The sequence below is a fragment of the Corvus brachyrhynchos genome, unplaced genomic scaffold (assembly GCF_000691975.1).
Source record: "Corvus brachyrhynchos isolate BGI_N302 unplaced genomic scaffold, ASM69197v1 scaffold191, whole genome shotgun sequence".
In the NCBI taxonomy this organism is placed as follows: domain Eukaryota; kingdom Metazoa; phylum Chordata; class Aves; order Passeriformes; family Corvidae; genus Corvus; species Corvus brachyrhynchos.
In genome coordinates, this window is record NW_008236487.1 from 1,343,588 (window position 1) to 1,363,464 (window position 19,877).

Below are 19,877 nucleotides of genomic sequence, written 5' to 3' on the forward strand. Positions count from 1 at the left end.
CAAGGCTGAAATGCCTATGGATCGTTTCTCTGTCAGAAGGGACTTTCAGCTTCCTGGTGTTCCTAATATAATGTGCAGGGACATTTGTGTTCCCTCTGATGCCAAATGAAATGCAACTAAGGGAAAAAGAAATACTCCCTCAAATAATTTAAAAGCAAAACAAGTATACATGGCAGTGTGCAGCGTAAGCATGTTTTGGACAAAGACCTTTTTTTTTGCCTTAATAAAATCTATCCTTTTTAAAATGTCTTCTAAACATGTATGCATGTATTGCTTGGGCCCTCACATTGAACTCTGAGATATGAGAGAGAAACTGAGAAAGGTGGGAAAAACTACAGCAACAGCAGCAAAAGAAAAACCCCAAAATGTTTGTTTAAAATTCTGTGAATTTATAAATGCAGATGAAAACAACCAAGAAAAACTGATCCTGAAAGGAACAAGGGCAATCATTATAAAACAGGTTTCTCTCATTAAAACTAGTGCAGCCACACTCGAAGGAAAGTTGGGAAAATGCAATCTAAACAAGTAAAAGAAGAAAAAACTTTTAAGAAATCTGTGTTTACTCTGGCACGCGACTGGCCTACACTGCTTTTGACATATTAGGAAGAGTCTTGGCTGGGAGCGCCTAAAAGCACTTAAAAAGGCATATGTTTCTTTTCAGAATATAAGGGGCTTGGAATGCTTCCTTTAAACAGAATTCTTAAAAATCTTTTTTTTTTTTTTTTTTTTAAATTTCGTTTTATTTTTGTGTGCTCATTTTGAAACAATTTCCTTAACTCCATTCCTCAGACCATTTGAAATAATTATTTTACTGACTATTTTTGCCAATTGTGTGGCCTTAGCTATCTATATCCCCTTTCCAGAAGATGATTCCAATGCCACCAATTCCAATCTGGTAAGTCCTCAATGGTGTTGTCTTGCTATTTTGAAAGTCCTTTTGAAAATTTTTCGTGGAGACTTTTGAAGGTAGGGAATGTAAATATATCCACCAAAGGTTAGAACATCATAAAAATTGGTTTTGACTGTTATGTCTTGTCAATTCACGTTAGTACCTGTATCAGCTGAGCTGGTTTTAGAGAAGAATATTCCAAAAAATTGCACAGGTGCTGGATGTGACGTTTAGATTAACAAATTTCTGCATGCTGCAAAAAACACTTGGTGGATTTCAATCTGCAGGTATTTGTGGGAGATAACCCCTGATTAAAAGATATCTGGTGGCTTTTGTCTTACTGTGTGCCATTGTGAGGTTGGTACTGTCCTCTTCCCAAGTGATAGCTGAGAGCACAACTTGATGACTTTTTAATGCTTGCATTTCAGACCCATGCATTGATTTGGCTGAACAATATTTGTGGGGTTGGGGTTTTTTGTTTGTTTTGGTGTTTGCTTGGGGTTGGTTGGGTTTTTTTAATTTTATTTTTGGGTTTTTTGATTACTCCCTCTTGTTGGGGGAATACAGCTTTTCTTCTGTCACCACTGATACCAGTGTTGGTACTTTGGGATTGAGCTGTCTGTATAAAAAGGAAAAGTGTTTACTTTTGGCTTAGCATGAAGCCATAGCAAAGGATTCTGTTCAGTAAGGGCAAAACACAAACCAGCTCTGGAACGCACTTCACTGAATTAGCAGAAAACATTTTTTTTCCTCTCAAATATGTGAATAAATCTGCTGCTTGTTGGGTTGGATCAGGGTGAAAACTTACTCCCAGAGTTTAGGAAGGAGTAGGGATGCTATTTCCTGAATAAATTTATTGAGACTTAAACTTTTGAGCAACAGTGGAGGAAAACAAAATCCATGCTTCTAAAGTAGCGACAGCTGGGGTGGCTGACAGGCATTGTAATTAAAAAGATTCATGCTGCTCTTGGAAGTCAGTCATTTGATTAAATATCTCTTGAAGTTTTAGAAAACACATTGCAAACTTCAGGAATTGCTGAAAACAATACTTTTGTGTTTAAAAGAAGAAGAGGTTAGTAAAAACTTGTCGTGCGGTGCCTTTGCAAGGTAACTCCTTAAAGAAGTAGAAAAAGAGGAGCAGGAGGTGATGAGTGGTTGTTAACCACTCCCTACATGTACAGTGCACATGAGTTGGTCTTGTTTCTCTTTGCCTGCTCTTTGCTAGTGTCACTTGGTGTTTAACAATGATGAATTGTGGGGTGTACAATTAAAAAGCTTCAGTAGGCCACCTCTGAAAAGTTACCATATTTTATTTAATAAAAAGCAGATTCACTTGATCCCCGGGTGAGGAAAACAGGTATGTTCATGCATGTTCTGACTTGCAAGGCTGAAAGAGGAAGATGAAGCAGATTTGAAGGTTAAAGGACTCACAGTTTGTGTTGTCTTTATTTGGGTTGTGGGTATTTGCCTTAATTCAGTGAGGAGACTGCTGGCTAAAACCAGGTTGGAAGTATGTTTGTAATTGAACGAGCTGTATTGAAACTGTTCTGCTGTCGAGGAATATGTGCACCTTTTGAGTTAAGTTTCTCTTCTGCATCTGTTTTCCAAGACATCTTTTGCATCATTTAGAATGTCTATAAAAACACTCATGTTTTTTTGTTGGTAGGGTTTAAAAAAACCTAGCCAAGCAGGAGTTATCATCTCAGGAAAGTTTGGAGATGCTACAGCCTTGAGGATGAGGAGGAATTGTTAATTTACCTAAATAGCTGCTTCACAGAAGCAGAGGAAGAATAAAGTTAAATGAGTAATCTGCTTGACTCCACTTTGTGTCTTAATGGAAAAAATAATTAAACCTGGAAAACGGGATACTTAGTGTGTACTGGTGAAGTCGAGACTCTTCTGTGGTACAGATCAAACCCTGGAGCTCTGACTGCTCACTAGACTGTGATCTCCTGTTGGTCTGTGTTTGTGGCTGTTGGGTTTTGTGTGTTTTGCTGTTGTTTTCTCAGCTGATGTACTCGTCCCTTGGCGTGTATGCACCGGTATTGGGGAACACACTTTGAGTACATAGCATCTGCTGCACAATGTGAGTAAAGTCCTGAGCAACAGGGAGGGGAAGAGAGGGCAAATGGGTGAGATAAGGGTGGAAAAAGGCATTAGTTGTGTTTTGGAATGGGATGAAAGAATGGGTGACAGCTAAAGGAAAGCTCTTCCACAAGGCAGGAAATGTGTAAGAGTGGGACCTTACTGTCAAAGAGCCAAACTGTACGTGGAAGAGACTAGAAAGAAGCTGGGGTTCCTGTATGAGCTCATGTACTCCATCTTTTAATTTTTTTTTTCTACTTGGGAGCATCTATTTCACAATCAGGTTAATTTTGTAGCCATGAAGTTGAGGGCTGCAAAGGCTGTGATGTGACACAGGCAAGGGGTGTCTGAGTGAAATGTGTGTGGGGGCCATGCACTGATGTGTGTGCTGTGCAGAAAAGTGATTGAATGCATGCAGAAACTTTCTAGCTGAAAACGAATCAGAGCTCTTCATTCATTTTCGTGTTGCAATTTAGCTTTTTCAGGGTTAAAGCTACCAGAGAAACTCCCACACCCCTGGTTTCCTAAGCCATCTCTAACTCCTTGAGATACAAGGACCTACCTACAGAGAACATGACGGGCAGTAACTGTTTTACAAGCTCTGAAAGAGTCATAACACTTTTCCAATAAGCTGCCAGATTTGCCTCAGGCTCTGAGTATTCCTTCTCCAAGGTTTCATCATATCTTTTCAAATAATGTTTTCCTTGGTGACCGAGGTTAAAAATTCAGTCAACTGCCTTCAACAAGCTAATGGAGAAGAGGATGGGGAGGGAAGAGAAAGGAATCCTGAATCGTGTGGGTGCCTTCTTTTCTTTTCTCTGTAAAAGTAGAAAAATGGTACCTAAATAATACTTTGGTAAATAATTTCTGTGTGTGAATGTCAGATGCGTGACCAGCCACTGGCCACATGGGGCACGTGCAGTGCTGTGTGCCTCCACTGAAGTCTTGGAGACACGAGCCCCACTTACCGGAACAAAACCAGGAACCTCCTGCATGTCTCCATTTGTCTTTAGCTGCAAGACCTGTGTGATAGGATGCCTCAGAGATGAGCATTGGAATAAGGTACAGAAGAGTCCAGTAAATAATTCCTTCCCTTTTGCATTAGCCAGGAATTGTGAATAGCTGTTATGTGTTACAAGTTTAGGCTAAATACCACATAGATATTCTGCCTGTTTCTCTGCAATCTATCTTCCTGTGATAATAATTCCTATAAATCTTCAGGCCTTTTTTATCAAGTCTAGGGATGGTAACTTGGACTGTGAAGCACTTTCAGTTTTGGAATGCACATTTATCCTAAACCCCAAATTTCCTATTTTTATGCTCATTGCAGTGTCTTTGTCACTGGCTTTAAGAAATATGCCAGAATAGTATAATGTAGTCATAAAAATGTTTGAAATTGGCTTCAGCAGTTTTTATGGAGTATGCAGTAGCACTGCAAAAGTAACTGTAAAACTATTGTTACTGGCAAGTTACTGGAAACTACTGAACTTACACAAATGGGGGAGAGTTGTATTAGGTGCAAAATATTTTTTTTTCTATTAATGAACTTGCTGAGACTTAATTTAAATTTACAAGTGAAGTAAGCTCATGTATAAGCCTGTGCAAAGAACAGTTGTGTGTTAACGCAATCAGAAAAAATGGAGGTGGTTCGAGGGGAATTAAAGTCAGCCTGCATCAGAGGCTGTAACTGATACGGAGGCTTTCTGGTTGTTATCCCTGCAATTCTGCATTAGGACAGAGATAACGTACATGTAGGAATAAAAACTATAGACTGCCTAAGATAGGAAGCTGAGAGGAAAATGCTTCTGTCACTTTACTGGCAACTGCAAATGGCACAAGCCTGGCGGTATCACAGCATGGTGATAACATAATGAGGTTAAGACCAAGGTTTACAGCACCTTCCAGGGAAGGCAACTCAGTTGGTTGTTTATGCTTTGGATAAGGAGCAGGGAAATCTTTCTTCTGGTGTTTTGATAGTTCTGCTTTCCCTTCCTTGTAGGAAGGAAATCCTCTTGTATACTACTTAAATATAAAGAAAGATCTCTTGTGTTTATATATGAGCTTATAATGGGATGTCACCTTTGGACTAATTTGTTAAACCTCAAATAGGACCCTGTGAAAAGGAAGATGGGATTTCTGCTTGCTTGTCAGTTCTTGTGCCAGCCAGTGTTTGTGTCTGCCCATGGAAAGGGGGCTTGCCTTTCTGGAAGTATGGTTGCTTTATTACTTGGTTATTATGGGAGTATGCTGTAGAGCAGGTGATTCCTGTATTAAAAAAGAAGGAAGTGGTCTTAATTTTGTTTTTTCTGGCATTTTCAGGAGACTGACACAATAGGTGTGGATGTGGCTATCTATTACATTTCTATCTATTGGCATAATAAACTGCAGCAATTTTTGTATCAGAGAATTCTGGAGTCACCAGATGGAACAGGCTCAATTTTTCCTGTGTGAAGTCAGAAAGTGTTAGAGAGCAAAGTGGGGGTGATGTGGTTGGGAGAGGAAAGAATGGTTTTTCTGGAAAAGGGTGGGGAAGAGCGCTGCACAAAAGCATTTGGTTCTGTTGTGTCACTGCTATCATCCTCCTGTGTGCCAGTTCCCAGCTAGTGAGTGAATAGGGCAATGAGAGATGCTAACATCAGGGCTGAGGGACAGAGTGCATGCTGAGCTAATAAGCTCTGATAGGTTTATTACCTTGGGCCCCGTGCCAGCACTGCTCCAGCTGGGGGAGCTTACACAGTTGTAGTATTTGAGGAGTGAGGACTGAGTGACAGAAGCTGGAAGAGCGATGCTGAGGCGGCTGGAATGGGATTGGAGTCAGGATGAGAAGAAAGGAAATTGTGCCAAAAAATCCTTGAGGGTTTCTTTCAGAAAGACTGTTGAATCACTGTGTGATTCTGAGGAGGTTGAATATAATGGAATTTAGGCTCAGTGTTTCCCAAAGTTCTCAGAAACCCTGCTTCTGACAGGGTGATACTCAGCATCCCTGGCTGTAGAGGAGCACAGTGTGGAAGAATAAGCACTGGGTTTAAGAGGAAGGCACTCAACTTGTGTGCTGGCCCTGGTATTGGCAAGCTGTGTGGCCTTGGATGAATTTCTATCTCAATTTTTCCATCACACCATTACAAGAAATGATGTAGAAAAGACTGTAAAAAAGAAGAAAATCCCTAGCAATCAATTCCAAGACAGTAGTCACTAACTAAAAAAGAAACGTAAAAAGTAGGTTGTTTGTTTGTTTAATAGTGGTGTCATTTCCTAGGCTTTGTGAAGATGGAACTGGTAAAGCAGACACTGACATATGTATTACTAGCAGGAACAAAACTGTTGGGTTTGGAGTCCCAACCAAGTCCCAGCTTCTCTTTGTACCAGTGGCCCCAGAGTCCTCAACCAGCCTGTGCTTGTTGCTGTTTGCCATCTCTTTGTCAGGTCTGAGATCTCTTGTGGCTGTGTCCCCCCCCGGTTTTGTTGCTTTTTAAATTCATAATCCTTGCCAAGTAATTCTCCTTGTTCCAGTGCACATTCTGACAGACCTGTCCCTTTTGCTTTTCCTTTTTCCTCCCAACTGCAAGTCTCCCTTCCACAGTGGTTTCATGTTTCCCACATGTTTTCTCATTTGGTCTCATTGCTCTGCTTACTCAGCTTCAGCTTCCAACTACTTCTCTTGTTAATTTTGCTCTTGAATTCCCTTTTTTTCCCCTAAACCTGGACTCTGTGAGTGATTACTCCCAGTGCATATTCTAGCTCCTTATTTTCTAGCTCTGTTCTCACCACCTTGGTCTCCTAATCTGAGCCTTTTGCTTTTGAAATCACTGTTCTTCCCAATGTAGACATGGATACTTGTATGCACTTACAGTAGGATTGTAGGTTGTGTAAAAAACAAAGAATAATAAACTGTTCCACTAACTAATCCAACTCCAAGAAAATAGTAACTTGAAATTTGGAGGCTGTATGTTTCTGTGTAAGTCATTTTGACATTTTAGCTGTATGTTTTGGTTCTGATTGATGGCAAGTTTATCGAGTTAGTCCAAACATTAAACCATTTATCCCATTTTTGTATTCAGCTCTGATTACCGTTTTCCCTTTCTTTACGTGTAGGCTTTCTAAATCTTAACAAGTGTGTTAGTTGGTTTTTTTCAGGTGGTAATTATTCTTGTTTATTAAACCTCAGGTTCAGTGTAGAATTCAGTGCGTGTGATTCGTTTGGATTTTTTTACCTCTTTTTGTACTTGTTTAGGAAAGATAGAAAAAATGCGGAAGCAGGCCAAACAAGAGTATTTAAGTACTGATGTTTTCACTGCAGTCTAATTCCTTCCACTGCAAAAATAACAGTCTTTTAAAAGCAGGGGAAATTTTCAATATGGCAGGTCATTTTTGTACTGTCCTTTTGGTACAAGTATCCTTATCCTTCTATGAGTCTTTGGGATGTTTGACTTTTGTTCATGAGCTCTTCAGAATCTTTTAATGACATCAGGAAGGAAATAAGCATCTAGAAAACCTAGAAATTCAATTGAGTATATTACATACGACCTTTGGATTCCTTTATGTGTAGTTTGTATTGCACCACGTTCTTGGGTTTTAAGTCAGGCAAACTTCCCATGGCCTTCTCTGGAGTTTGACTGTCACTGAAAACCATCCACTAATTCAGTGCATGCCACTGACAAACAATCCTTGGAACATCAGGCTTTGCTGACATGTACAAAATCATTGACTCTAAAGGCAATGCTCCACGTATTGTTCAAGCTAGAAAAAACCCCCAGAACTTTTCGTAGTTCCCTTAGAAGTAAAATAATGGACATGCTGCTTGCCAAGGGACAGAATTGCCAAAAGGGAAGGATGGTTTGTGTGTTTGTCAGAGTTTTGACTGGCTGTTCCTCTCAAGGACTATTCCTATTTTCTCCTATGCTTTCTAATTCCGAAAACATGAGGGTCTGTATGTCATAGTAGCTCTTCAGTCCTCTTGGCTGAATGACAGACAGCCTCAAAGCAAGATGGATTTCACCTTCAAGAAAAGCTGGACAATATATAATCAAGGTTGTCTGTAACCTCGTGGAAGGAAATTTCTTTTCCTGCTTGTAGAATACAATGAAGAGCCTGTACTTAGCAAAGATACTTCTTGATTAAGAATATGATGTTGAAAGAGCACTGGTTAGGGCAGGACTTCCAGCAAGCAGCAGGAAACGTTCATTAGTGTCTTTGCAGTTTGTTGCCTCTCTGGCAGATGCTGGGAAGTTGGCTCAGCAGGTTATCTCCTGAAGACACCCTTTGCAAGTTCTGTTTCACCTGAGCCTAGGCAAGGCAGCTGGACCATCCTTGGACAGCAGTGTTTCCCTAAGCTTTTGCTCTAACCTTAACAGCTTGTGATGATCTGTGGGACGCTGAGGCTTGCACATTTTGCTCAGCAGAGACACTTTAATGGTGTAGAGCTGTAAAGTTTGATAGACGTGATGTAAATTAATGTCTTGGTGCTCGTGGTGAGCTTACCTGTACAGAGCTTGAATGGTGAGCAGCCAGAGGAGCATCTTTGGAGGCTGCTCCCTTCCTGGGGTTGCTGCTGGTACAGTTCCTCTACAGCCTCTCTAACAGTGTGTCAACACCTTTAGCCCTGTGTGCTAAATTTGGCAATGGCACGTGTGAGATGCCCAGCTCCCACAGCAGAATCTCCCTGGAATGGAAATGGGATGTGTGTGGTTCCCTGGCTAGCTGTGCTGGCAAGTGTGCAGCTGCTTTTCAGGCTGTCCTGATAAACTTGCATTGGTGGAGAGCTTGGGGTTTTGGAATTCCTCATTCTGCTGGTTTGCCATTGTCTGTTGCTTGTAAAACTTATATTTAGGTAGCTTGTATTAGGAACTGAAGCAAACATCTTTTGCATATGGTTAGCTTCATCTGGTATGTTGAAATGTTTTTCTACTTAGCAATAAATGTGCTTAATCTTTTACTATTACTCTTTGATCTGAAGCATGGGGAATGCTTTTTATGCAGATGTTTTAAAATGTTTCTGTTCTATTACATGCCCTCAAATAGAAAACCCCACACAAAAGTGGAACTTGCATGTAATTTTATTATTATAATTTTTATCCATTGAAAACCACTTAGAGTGCTGTTATCCTTGTGTGGCCTTATTGTCTGAGTCGCTTTTAAACAAGAATCCCTGTTTAGATGAGATTATGCAGGCAAATATGTGGTCACAAAGATTTTTTTAAAGATCTAGTTGCATAATTGTTTCACAATCTAAACCTGTATTTGAAGACAAACAAACAGAAAGCATGTCCTCATTATGGTCACCGCAACAATTAATGCCTGAATCTGTTCAAAAGGCACATCAATGCCCTTCAGGAGCAGTTGGATGAGGTGAAAAATGGATTGAAATACCATTGAATGCACAGCTTCTACAGTGGTAGCTAAATCATAACAATGACAAGAGATGATCTCAAGCACTCACGGGGCTGGTGTCACTGTGGTGACAGCTGTTGGGGCATTTAATTGTTAAGGATTGTTTTGCTGTAGAACAAGGAAATCAGCTGCTTCTGCTCTTTAAAATCCCTGCTGTCCCTGCAACAGAGGGAAGGAAATAGAAGAATCCCAGCTTCCTGCTTCTGTTAAATGCCTCAGGTGCCTCCTGAGTCCAAGCACCTAACGGGGCATTTGCTTGTGCAGGTACTGAATAATCATATGCAGGTACTGAATAATCATGTGTATAGTGATACCAGGGTTCCATCTGGAGCTCTCTGCAAAATCCAGTGCTGTATGCCCAAGCAGGGAGAGCAGTAAAAGCTGGCATCTACATGGAAATTCCTGGGCTGAATGTGCAGCTGTGTTTTACAACTTAAGTTGCATTGATTTAGACCAGCTAGAATCTGATAAATCTCCCTTAAACCAACCAACTTGCATCCTAATTGTTATAAGTCATTAACCATGATATATTCTTCCCTTATTCAACCTGAACCAAGTTTTAGCTGTGAATCAAGTTACTGGCTCTTTTATAGATCTTCTTATTTAATGTTTTCATTGTATCCTACTTCTCATTTGACAGTTACACAATTTTTATCCATCTCAGGGGTGTGATGCTTTCCTCCTGACATAAATAAATTTTTGTTTATAGCAGTTCATACTCCAGCATTACCCTTTACTTACTCAAATTGTTTGCTACATTTTACAACATGCTTAAAAATTACATTCCACTTTCAGCCTTTTTTTTTTTAATATTGGATATAAATATTAATGTCCAGATCACTTGATCTCCAATTTCATTGTCCCTAGGATAAAACCAGCACTGCTGCTGCTTTGTTTTCCTTTTGACACACCAGGCTGTTGCATGCAAGTATTTGACAGCTCATAGGGGAAAAAGGAAGAAGCAGCTGAAGCAAAATTGAGTGTTTAAGTCTTTCAGAGGCCATGAATATGATAATGTTTGAGTATTTTTGATGTTTGTTCTGTACCGAAATCTTACGGAGTGAAAGAAAAATAAAAAGAGGCAGAAAAAATAAATGAGGAAATGGATTTGTAACTTTCAGAAGGTCTAATTCTGTTAAGTTTTGAGCTTGTAGTTAGCAGTCCTTGTACAGAGGATAGGCAGTATGAAGGACAGAGCAGTATAAAGAGCAGGAGCTAATCTAGGGAAAATGCAGTGTGGTATTTGAGAGAAGTAACTGCTGATACAGCCCTGGAAATACTGCTGATAAATAGCTCTTGAAATAAATTCAGTCCTGGCTGACAGTTCCTTTTGGAAATGTTTACCTTTGCTTTTGCATTTTGATATGTATTGAAAAGGGAGACTGCAGAGAGGTTAATCCCTCTTTCAGAGGAAGAAGGACCATAGCTTGTGTTCAAGGTGCTGCTCATGGGTTTCCCTCAGCTCATCTTGGTTACTCAGGTAATTTTCCTTGGTACACAGGTAACACTGTGGGGCTCTGATGTGAATTTAAGGAGCATGTTTAAAACAGATTTTTTGTGGTTCACTCCCTCCTTCCACCACCCAGACCTGAGCCAGATATGTCTGCCAGTTTGTGTGTCCACTGCTGCTCTTTGATAATGTGCAAAGAAAAGTTTCATTGGATGAAAAGCATTCTTGAAAGAATAGTCATTTCCCAAGTAGGATTTTCATATCACTGGTTCTTCAGTATGTCTTGGGCTTTATTTATTTTTTTTTTTTAATGCCTCTGTTGAACTAAGACATTGAAGCAGAACTGATGAAGAGCACGGTTCTACCTTTGCTGGGATCCACTTCTGCGCTCTTCCTGTGGGTGAGGGTTATGGGCGTTTCTGGGTGATGCTCGTAGCAACTCACACCACTTGGAGGCTGTGTAATTGTCAGAGCTAGGTCTTTTCCTTGCCATTCCCAGTCTTTTCCAAAAGTACCCCGTGGTGCTGACACAGACCTTGAGGGGACAGGCACGAGGCTGGGGCTGCTCCCTCGCCTCTGCGTGCGAAGGAGGGGAGCCTCTTCCTCTGCCTTGCACCTTCCCTCCTGGCTCCCCGGGATGGGGGGCAGGCTCTCTCAGCGGTCCGTGCAGGAAAGAAGGCTGCTGTGCCTTTGGAACAGAGCAGGTGCTGTGCTCTCCCCTGGGCACTGCTTTAGCTTTGATCAGGAGAGTGCTCAAACCCGCCTCTGATCGATGCATCCGCACACGTGGGCAGAGCGACAGCCACGCTGCCCCGTGTGCCTCTGGCCACTGAAACTGATGGGCCTTTACTGTTCCAGCCCAGAAGGCAAACTGGGCTCTGCAGAGCCTTTGACCTTTTGAAAGCACGAAAATCCATAGGGAGCTGAGAATTATTCCTTTTTCATTGAACTGCTTAATATAAAGTGGCCTATGACCTCTCGAAAGTGTGTCTGACCCTGTGGGACTAGGGAGAGACCAAATGAACTAGACCATAGCAGGACCGAGTGGTGAGCACAGATTCCAAGTTTTAGGCAAATTCCATAGGTCAGACTATATTTTAAAGTGGGAAAAGATGATTTCAAGAATCTAGTGTTGCTTTCTGCTGGTCATATAAATTCACGCTGTAACTGCTTTATCAAGAAAAGGGAAGGTGTTTATAACATACTTGTAAGAACAGCCTCACTTGTAATTTAAAGCTGTTGAAGAATGATATAACCTGAAAAAATGTAGAGGGTTTTTTCCTCCATACATTCCTCTACTGCTTGACACATTTACACTGAAGAATGAAAATGTATTTCTTAAACCCTGTGTAAATTCTGACAGATTATGCTTGATTGTACTAAAAGGGATGTAACTTTTTCTAAGTTCCTGATGATGATAATTCTTTTTGTTCCTTTTTTTCTCCTGAAGATGCTCATCAACATCATGTTTGAAGGATGGCCACTGGAGGTAGATAAAGCTTTCGATTTTGCTGTCACTAGCACAGCAAAGACGTTAACAACTCATTGGCCATCCTGGAATCTTATTAGCCATGTTATCCAAAAGCTGTGCCCTGATGCTTGTGTTCAGTTGACCTTGGGCGTGATCTGGAAGCCACCCTGAGAAGCTGTTGCTCTCCAATGCATAATAAGAGTTTGATAAGCTTGACCTGCGTTCCTTGATCCCAAGCACATGCCTTTGCTTCTGGCTATGCTGAGAATGATGGTTCAATAGTTCCCAATTCTCTGATAAATACACTTAAGCCTGCCCTGCTTCAGGAAAATTGGAAACATGCAGGCTGATCTCAGTGGGTGAGTGAGTGTTGCTTGCACAGCTTGCAGACACACTGTTGTGTTTCCTCTGCTGTTTGGCTACTCCTGTCATGTCTCTACATCTTCTCTCCTTCATACCTGCTGGAGCCCTGTGCTGTACACCACTGATTATGTAGTTATTCTCCTCTGCTATCAGTAAATATGTTTTAATTGGACTACAGAGTGAAGAGAGACTGATTGTGAGCTTTGAGTCTGTTCTATTTACTTGCCATGCTAAAACCTGTTATTTTAGATCCCCTGGTCTGATTCAAAAAAGCAAGGTCTGAAAGCTTGTAAGCAAATCCAGATCTTGCTTCCTAAGACACAGATGAGAATGTATTCTGCCACGTCATACATAAGTGAGTAAAGGGGTGATGATTATAAAGCAAACACTGAGCAGAAAATGGCTCCTAGAATAATGCACAGAAAAAGCACTGAGTAAATTTTTAAAAAGCCCTCATGTTATTCCTGGCCATCAAGGATTGTACAACAGTTTCTTCAGGGATTTAACGTAAGAAAAAGAAATTGTTCCCACTTCAGGATATTTGCCATTTTCTTTACAATAGTGAAATGCTTTATATGGCCCTAAATATTTTGGAATCTAATCTCATCATGTCCATCAGATGACCATGCTTGAGGTATTTATTGATGAGGCTGGATAAATCCAAGCTGAAGAGAGCACCACTTGTCACAGAGTGAGTAAAATCCTGGGCATGATGCCAGGCTCTCAGGGACAGTTTTGCCTTGATGGCATACCATGATTTATACTTTGCTTCCATCACCGGGTGCTAGAACAGGGAGAAGAGAGGCAGGAGGAAAGCAAAAGCACTGTGTTCTCACATGGATGTTATTTACTTAGAAATTAAAATCTGCTCATTGCCTCATCATTTTCTGTAAAAAAAAAAAATACTCCTAGCTTCATTTTAGGTGATAGTCTGTGCTATTATACAGATGTGATGGTTGTTGGGTCTTTCTCAACCTAACCTTTTTTTTTTTCTCTGAAATACTCACAATCCTGTGACATCAGAAAGTCATTTGTTAAATAATCTTACCCTGGACTGCTTATATATAGGCTGAGTTCTTCGTAGATTTTTTTCTTGCTACTTGGTGATGTTTTGTTTCAGTGAGCAAAAGTTCATTTTCCAGCCTGCTTTCAGTGAATCAGAGAAGTCTATCCACTTTGTGTTGGTCAGCTTCCATCTTTAAGCAGCCTTTTATGACTTTCAGTAAAACCTTTTGTTTTGGTAGCTTATTAAAATGAGCTTTTGCACTTGGGAGCTGAGTGACTGACTTGTGCAAGGAGCAATAGTTTCCACCTATTCCCCATAGCCTCACAGGAAAATAGCATTCCCGGACAAAAGTTGAGTCAGGAGACAGGAATGACTCATTCTTCTCACTGTTCCCCTCTGACATTACTTCAAGAACAAGCAAGAGGTTTAGTCTGAAGTATTACTGTTGTATAAGAATGCAGCAAGTTTACATTAACTCTAGAGGAGAGTGGAACAAGAATTTGGAAGACAGGCCCATTGAGGATTAATAATTAGATAAACTGCATCCAGCTGAGGAAATCCCCTGAGCTGAAAGTAATTGAAGGCTGGGAGAAGGATGAAGGAGAGGTAGAAGCCTGTCTGGTTGTTGATCTCCCTTTGGCTTTCAATTTGGTCACTCCTGGAGGCACAGTTCTGAGTTAGATGAAGCCTTTTTTGGAGGGATGAGGGAGAACTTTGGGATTCAAAATACAGAAGAAGGAGTTCAACATTTTTTGCTTTAGGGCTTTGTGGCCAACATTCTGCTGTCATGGTGGGGGGGGAGGAAAGAAAAGGAACCAGTGTATTCTGAATATCCTTGACTGTCCCTAAAGGCATAGGATTTTTTGGGTTGGAAGGGACCTTAAAGATCCTCTACTTCCAATGCCCCTGTGATACACAGGGACACTTTGCGCTAGCCCAGGTTGCTCAAAGGCCTGTCCAGCCTGGCCTTTCAGTGAATTTGGTTTAAGAGGATTGTAAGTGAAGCTGAAGATTTGTGGCTTGTTATTGTAATTAAATCTGAGGAAAGAGGAAGGTTCAGGGTTGTCAGCTGAGATGTTCTTCCTGAGACAGTAATGTAGGAACCACCAAACTCAGACATCTGAAAAGGCACTGGTATCTCAAACTGCTGATTTTGTTGGTAATAATGTTTGGCTTCATATGTATTGTGGACACAGATCTGAATGAATTTGGGAAATGAAATCTGGTTGTGACAGGTAAAACTATATACAGGGAATTTCCTACTTCTGCATCCCTTCACATGGGAGAATTCCTCCCAAGAAAATGCCTTTAATTTCCTCTTAGTAGGTTTTTAATTAGGCTGGTCATCAAAGTCATACCTTGTAAACCAAACCCACCAGAGATTCCTGCCTATCCCATTATCCCATTATCCATGTGATAATCCTGGTCATATGTATATTAACTTGGCATTGCCAACAGCTAAATTCTGTGCTTTCCTGGACCTTTCAGGATGCTGTCATGTGTTGTTCAAAGCACTGAAGGTGAAAGTGGTCTTCCTGTTAAGTAAGGAAGTATTTCTTTTGGGAGTTTAGAAATTGTGAAAGAATATTCAGCAAAAACTCTTCTTCTCAGAAAGGTACACAGACTTAGAAGAGTGATATTAAGCTGAGGTGGCACTCTCAGCTAGAAATTAAGGGGAAGGGAGACAGAGAATTTCACAGTGTTGGTGTGTTCATTTGTGATATAGCCCTATATACAAAACATGTATTTTTAAATCTAATTTTGTTTTCACACTGCAGTTAAGCAAGAGAAACTGGAAATCTGTGAAGTGGCACTGCATTAGTCTTGGCAATGTAGGGTCACAAAGAAGCTGACAATTCAGCATCAGGCTGGTGACACTTTGGTATATTCATGATGCCCTTCAGTAGCTTTATTTCAAGGAGCTTTTAGTGGAGAGTCACATACAAGGACTATAAAGGAGATGGCAGGACCCAAGACATTTCAGCCTCTCTGAGGAAAACAGACCTAGCAGCATGGTCTAGATACTGTCCCTATTTTCATCAATTCCCTTGCCAGTTTGAATCCAGAAATAAGTGTCCCAGATATCTGAAAAAATGGTTCCCTCTAAGGCCTCAGAAACCTTGCTGGAACAGAATCCTCTCAGTCTTTCCAATAAAGTTCCTGACGGGGGAACTTTCGCAGAAGACATCTTAGGGGACCAAGTTGTGCTCAGTCCTCACACGCAGCGTCAACAAGCGCCAGCTCTGGTGACACAGGGGCGTCCCACCCTCTTCTGACAAGGTGTCTGCCTCCCTTCCAGCCCTGCCCCTGCTGGGGTGGGGAAGCACAGCACCGGTCTGACATCATTCCCAGGTGGCTCAGCCAGTTTGCCAGCTGTGCAGAGATCCTACTGGAACCCATTCAAAGCTGGGTGCAGCAGAATGTGGAGGTGACTGCACTCTCTGTATCAATAAGGAAAGGGAGTTTCTCTGGGCCCAGGAACTAGCCTGGGATGAGCTCTGTGGTATCTAGGTCAGTCTCTAGTGTTGTCTGGATGCTGACTCTTTTTTGGAAAATATGCTGCTGGTTTTGCATTAGTTTTTGGCAATTCTCAGATTTTCTAGGAAGACAGTTCAGCAAAATTGTCCTGAAAGCTGGTAAAAATAAGTTGAAAAAAATTTTTAACTCACTAATATATCACCAGGATGCCATTATAATCCAGACATTGATGCATTTGCAAATGGGGATATTTTTCTCTGTACACATGCTTCTGTCAAATTTTGCTGTTAAATTTATCTTTTGTTGATAAGGTTTCCTTTATGGACTGCTATTGGTTGCTGCTCATTTCCTGAGGATGTTAAAATACTCTAGCACAACTTGGAATCACAGTTGTGAATTTCTTAAGATGGGTAAGCAAATCTGCTGTGTTACATAATCTGTGATTGGATTTGTTGACTTCCAGTTGGCCGCTGTGCCCTCTGTATCAGCAGCTGTGGAGGGTGATTAGCACAGGCCACCTGCTGGATCAGTGAGCTTCTGGGAACCTCACATTCAAAACAGGACAGCAATACAGGAACATATCCCACAGGGTTAAGAGGGTCCTATAATGGCTCTTCAGATCACCAGATTCACTTCTTGCACTTTATCTAAATCCAATCTCTGTGTGAAAATATTTACGGAGCTACTTTGTCTTTTTTTTTTTTTTTTTTTTTTTTTGTGGCCTGGAGGTCTGATATAACCATTCTCGTTATATCATTCCTCTTTTCACAACTTTTCTAAGAATAGAGCTGTCATGTAAAAACAATCATCCAGTCACAGCTGATAAGGAAATGAGTGATATGTTAGTTGTTTCTCTACATTTGCTTTCACTCCAGAGTTAGGTACCCAGAGTTAGGACAGGCATCAGTTCCTGTCAGACACTTCTTAAAGAGAACAATTTTAACAATGTCATGAGAAGGTCACAGAACCCACATAAGTATAATCTGTGAGGGGTTATAGTAATTCTGCACCTGTAAATTATAAGTGTGTATCATGACAATGCCTTTGTCATTTTAGTAACAGTTAATATAGCGATTCTATGAAAAGCAGTTCAGTCCTATTAGGAACGCTAATTATACACTTTTGAAAAGACTCTGATGGTACATAGGACAAAGGAGTTATAAAATGGTTATAAAAATCCTTGAGTTGAAACTTTCCGGTAAGTGACTCAGGCTGATAGGCCTAATTCAACCAGCACAAATAAATCCAGTAAAAATATGTGACCTAAATTATGTGAATAGCACTATGGGCTCTGAGAAGGCTCTGTGTGTTATCACTGATAGACTATTTTAAAAAGACTAATTTAAAACTGGACAAGTAAATATTTTTATATTTCTCTCCAAATTATGTCATTATCAGATAAACAGTCATTAGCAGTAAAATTATGTGCTTGTTTCTTGAAAGAACTTTTTTGGAAAAGAGAAGGAAGCTGCACTTACTGATATTCATCTGATTTTTTTTAAGCAGCACTGAACTAGATCAAATAACACGAGCAAGACAATGTGTAAATACGGATGTTGGAATTGTTAACAATTGTGAATCGGTTCACTGTTTTTGCATTATGTCGATGCTCTGAGAGGGTCTGTGTCCCTTCATTACTGATATGAACATTTTGTGGTTGGCAAAATGTAAGTTCTGCCCACGGATCAGTGTTTGCTGTTTTGGGTGTGCCTGTGAGTGCATTTGGGGGGATGGCCTGTGGTCATCCCTGTTCAGGTGAAAGCAGTACAGCAGCAGGGCTTTCAGAACTGAAGCATGAGGCTGAATTTCAGTGCTCTAGAGCCGCTTCTAGAAGCGTTTTGTGTATCCTGCTGAGAATATCTTCAACACAGCCTTAAGTGAGGCTTGTCATCTCAGCTTTGCTCTCCTGAGTGAGTGCAGCCACAGAGTGAAATGCCACAGGAGCAGCCCAGAGCACTTGCAGCAGCAGCAGCAGCGTGGAGGAGTGCACAGATTGACCCACCTGTGCCATCCGTGCCGTTAGAGTGCCCGGAAATTATTTAGGGAACCAAAGCTGCTCAAGGCCTTCCAGATAGGCCCAACCCCATTGTGCTAAGCGTTACAGAGAATAAAAGCTGAGCCCTGCCCCAAATCTTTCAGTGTAGTGCTTGGAAGAAGCAATCCTGTGTGGCTTGAACAGTTTTCTGCAAGTGCTAGGTTCCTTCTCACAAATGTGAGACGGAATTTGTCTGTCAATACTCACTGTTATCTGAGTGAGTTTATCTGTGCATCAAGAGCTATCTTGAAGCCAGAGACATGTATCAAAGCAAGTGGCAGATATCATAGCAATTACTGCTTTACAAGCCTATTTTTAAGAATGTGTGAGGTTACAGAACATTTTCAGTTTCTTAAGATGAGTATCAAAACAGAAGGAGAGGGTTTAGGATTATTCTGTCATAGCACTATATCTGTCAGCGTAAAATTGAAGTTAATTTGTTTTTTAAGGTACATTTTCTGATAGGATGCAACTGGAAGAAGAGGCGTCTCATTGCTTCTTGTGTGTCTAGAAGTACAATAAAGCACCACTGCCTCTAAATAAAATATTTTAGAATACAAAAATATCACTGGGGGTTTTTGTGCTTTATAAAAGTAGCTCTGAATTATGATCACTGTGTTTTCAGCTGTATCTAATGAATATAAGACAAAAAAAAAAAATCAGAAGAGGACAAAGTAAATTTAAAAGAAACTAAACCAACCAAAAAGATAATCCCATAAAGTGGGATTTTGCCATCTTTACAGAGCTTTTTCCTCTGCCTGGACTAAATGTTGTGACTCTACTATATTATATTGCTGGCAAGTGTTCAGCTCCTGGGTATTTAGCCCCATACTGGCTCACTGAGGATTAGAAGGGAAGAAGATGCCCTCTATAATTACCCAGTCCACTTTCTATAACACTTCTGCTCACATTCTGTGTCTAGGTTCTCCTTGTGCCCAGACCTCCTTAGTTTTTGTGATTTAATGTTTGAGAACTGTCGTAACTTAAACGGATTGAGCACCAAGGATCCTGGATATAGCCACAGTATTTTGAAACGAATTTTTGAGTGGCTGGCTTGAGACTGCTGCCAAAGGGTTATGTTTTTTAATTGACAAAAAGTTTCCAACTTTGTGGTGTAGGAACAAGAAGTAAATCAGGAAACTGAACTAGGTTGAGAGAAGGAACAATAGGCTTAAGCAATCTATTCTCTCGTTGCCTTCAGGTACTCTACAGGCGGGTAACAATTCTAGATTGAATGAAGCACAGTTTGTAAAGAACTATGGGTTATGACAACTTTGTTTAAAAAAAAAAGAGGAAAATAAGCTTTTTAACTAGCAATTTGGAATGGAGTCATCATGATAAGCTGAACCCTTATTTTGTGGCCTTTGCAGTTCTGCTTTCTCCTCCCTTCTTCGATCGCTTAAAGCCAGATGACATATAGACACTAAATTTTTCACCCCATTCTTGAAGAATAACTCTTGGAGGAAGATTCATTGTTACAGATTTACATGGTGTAAAACCTTGATGTAGGACCAGGAAGGAGAAGGAGAGTTTTCTTCTGGATCTAGAGTAATTCCAATCAAACAGTGTAATAATTCAGCTTCAGTCATTGCAGTGAGTCACTGTCCTGAAGGCTTTGTGGTCTGACACTGCAGTGGATTAAGACAGACTCTTGCATCTTTTCTTTGTGCATGACAAGTGATTTGGAAGAGCTGTGCAGCTGGCAGAGCAGAG

At 40.7% G+C, this 19,877-nt stretch overlaps 1 protein-coding gene across 1 annotated transcript in view; it reads left to right on the top strand.

The window, feature by feature from the left end:
- CACNA1C (calcium voltage-gated channel subunit alpha1 C) overlaps positions 1–19,877 on the top strand; it is a 470,627-nt gene that overhangs the window by 74,027 nt on the left and 376,723 nt on the right. The window contains exon 3 of the mRNA XM_017726196.1: positions 790–895. Within this exon, the coding sequence (XP_017581685.1) occupies positions 790–895 (106 nt within the window). The remainder of the gene's footprint in view (positions 1–789; positions 896–19,877) is intronic.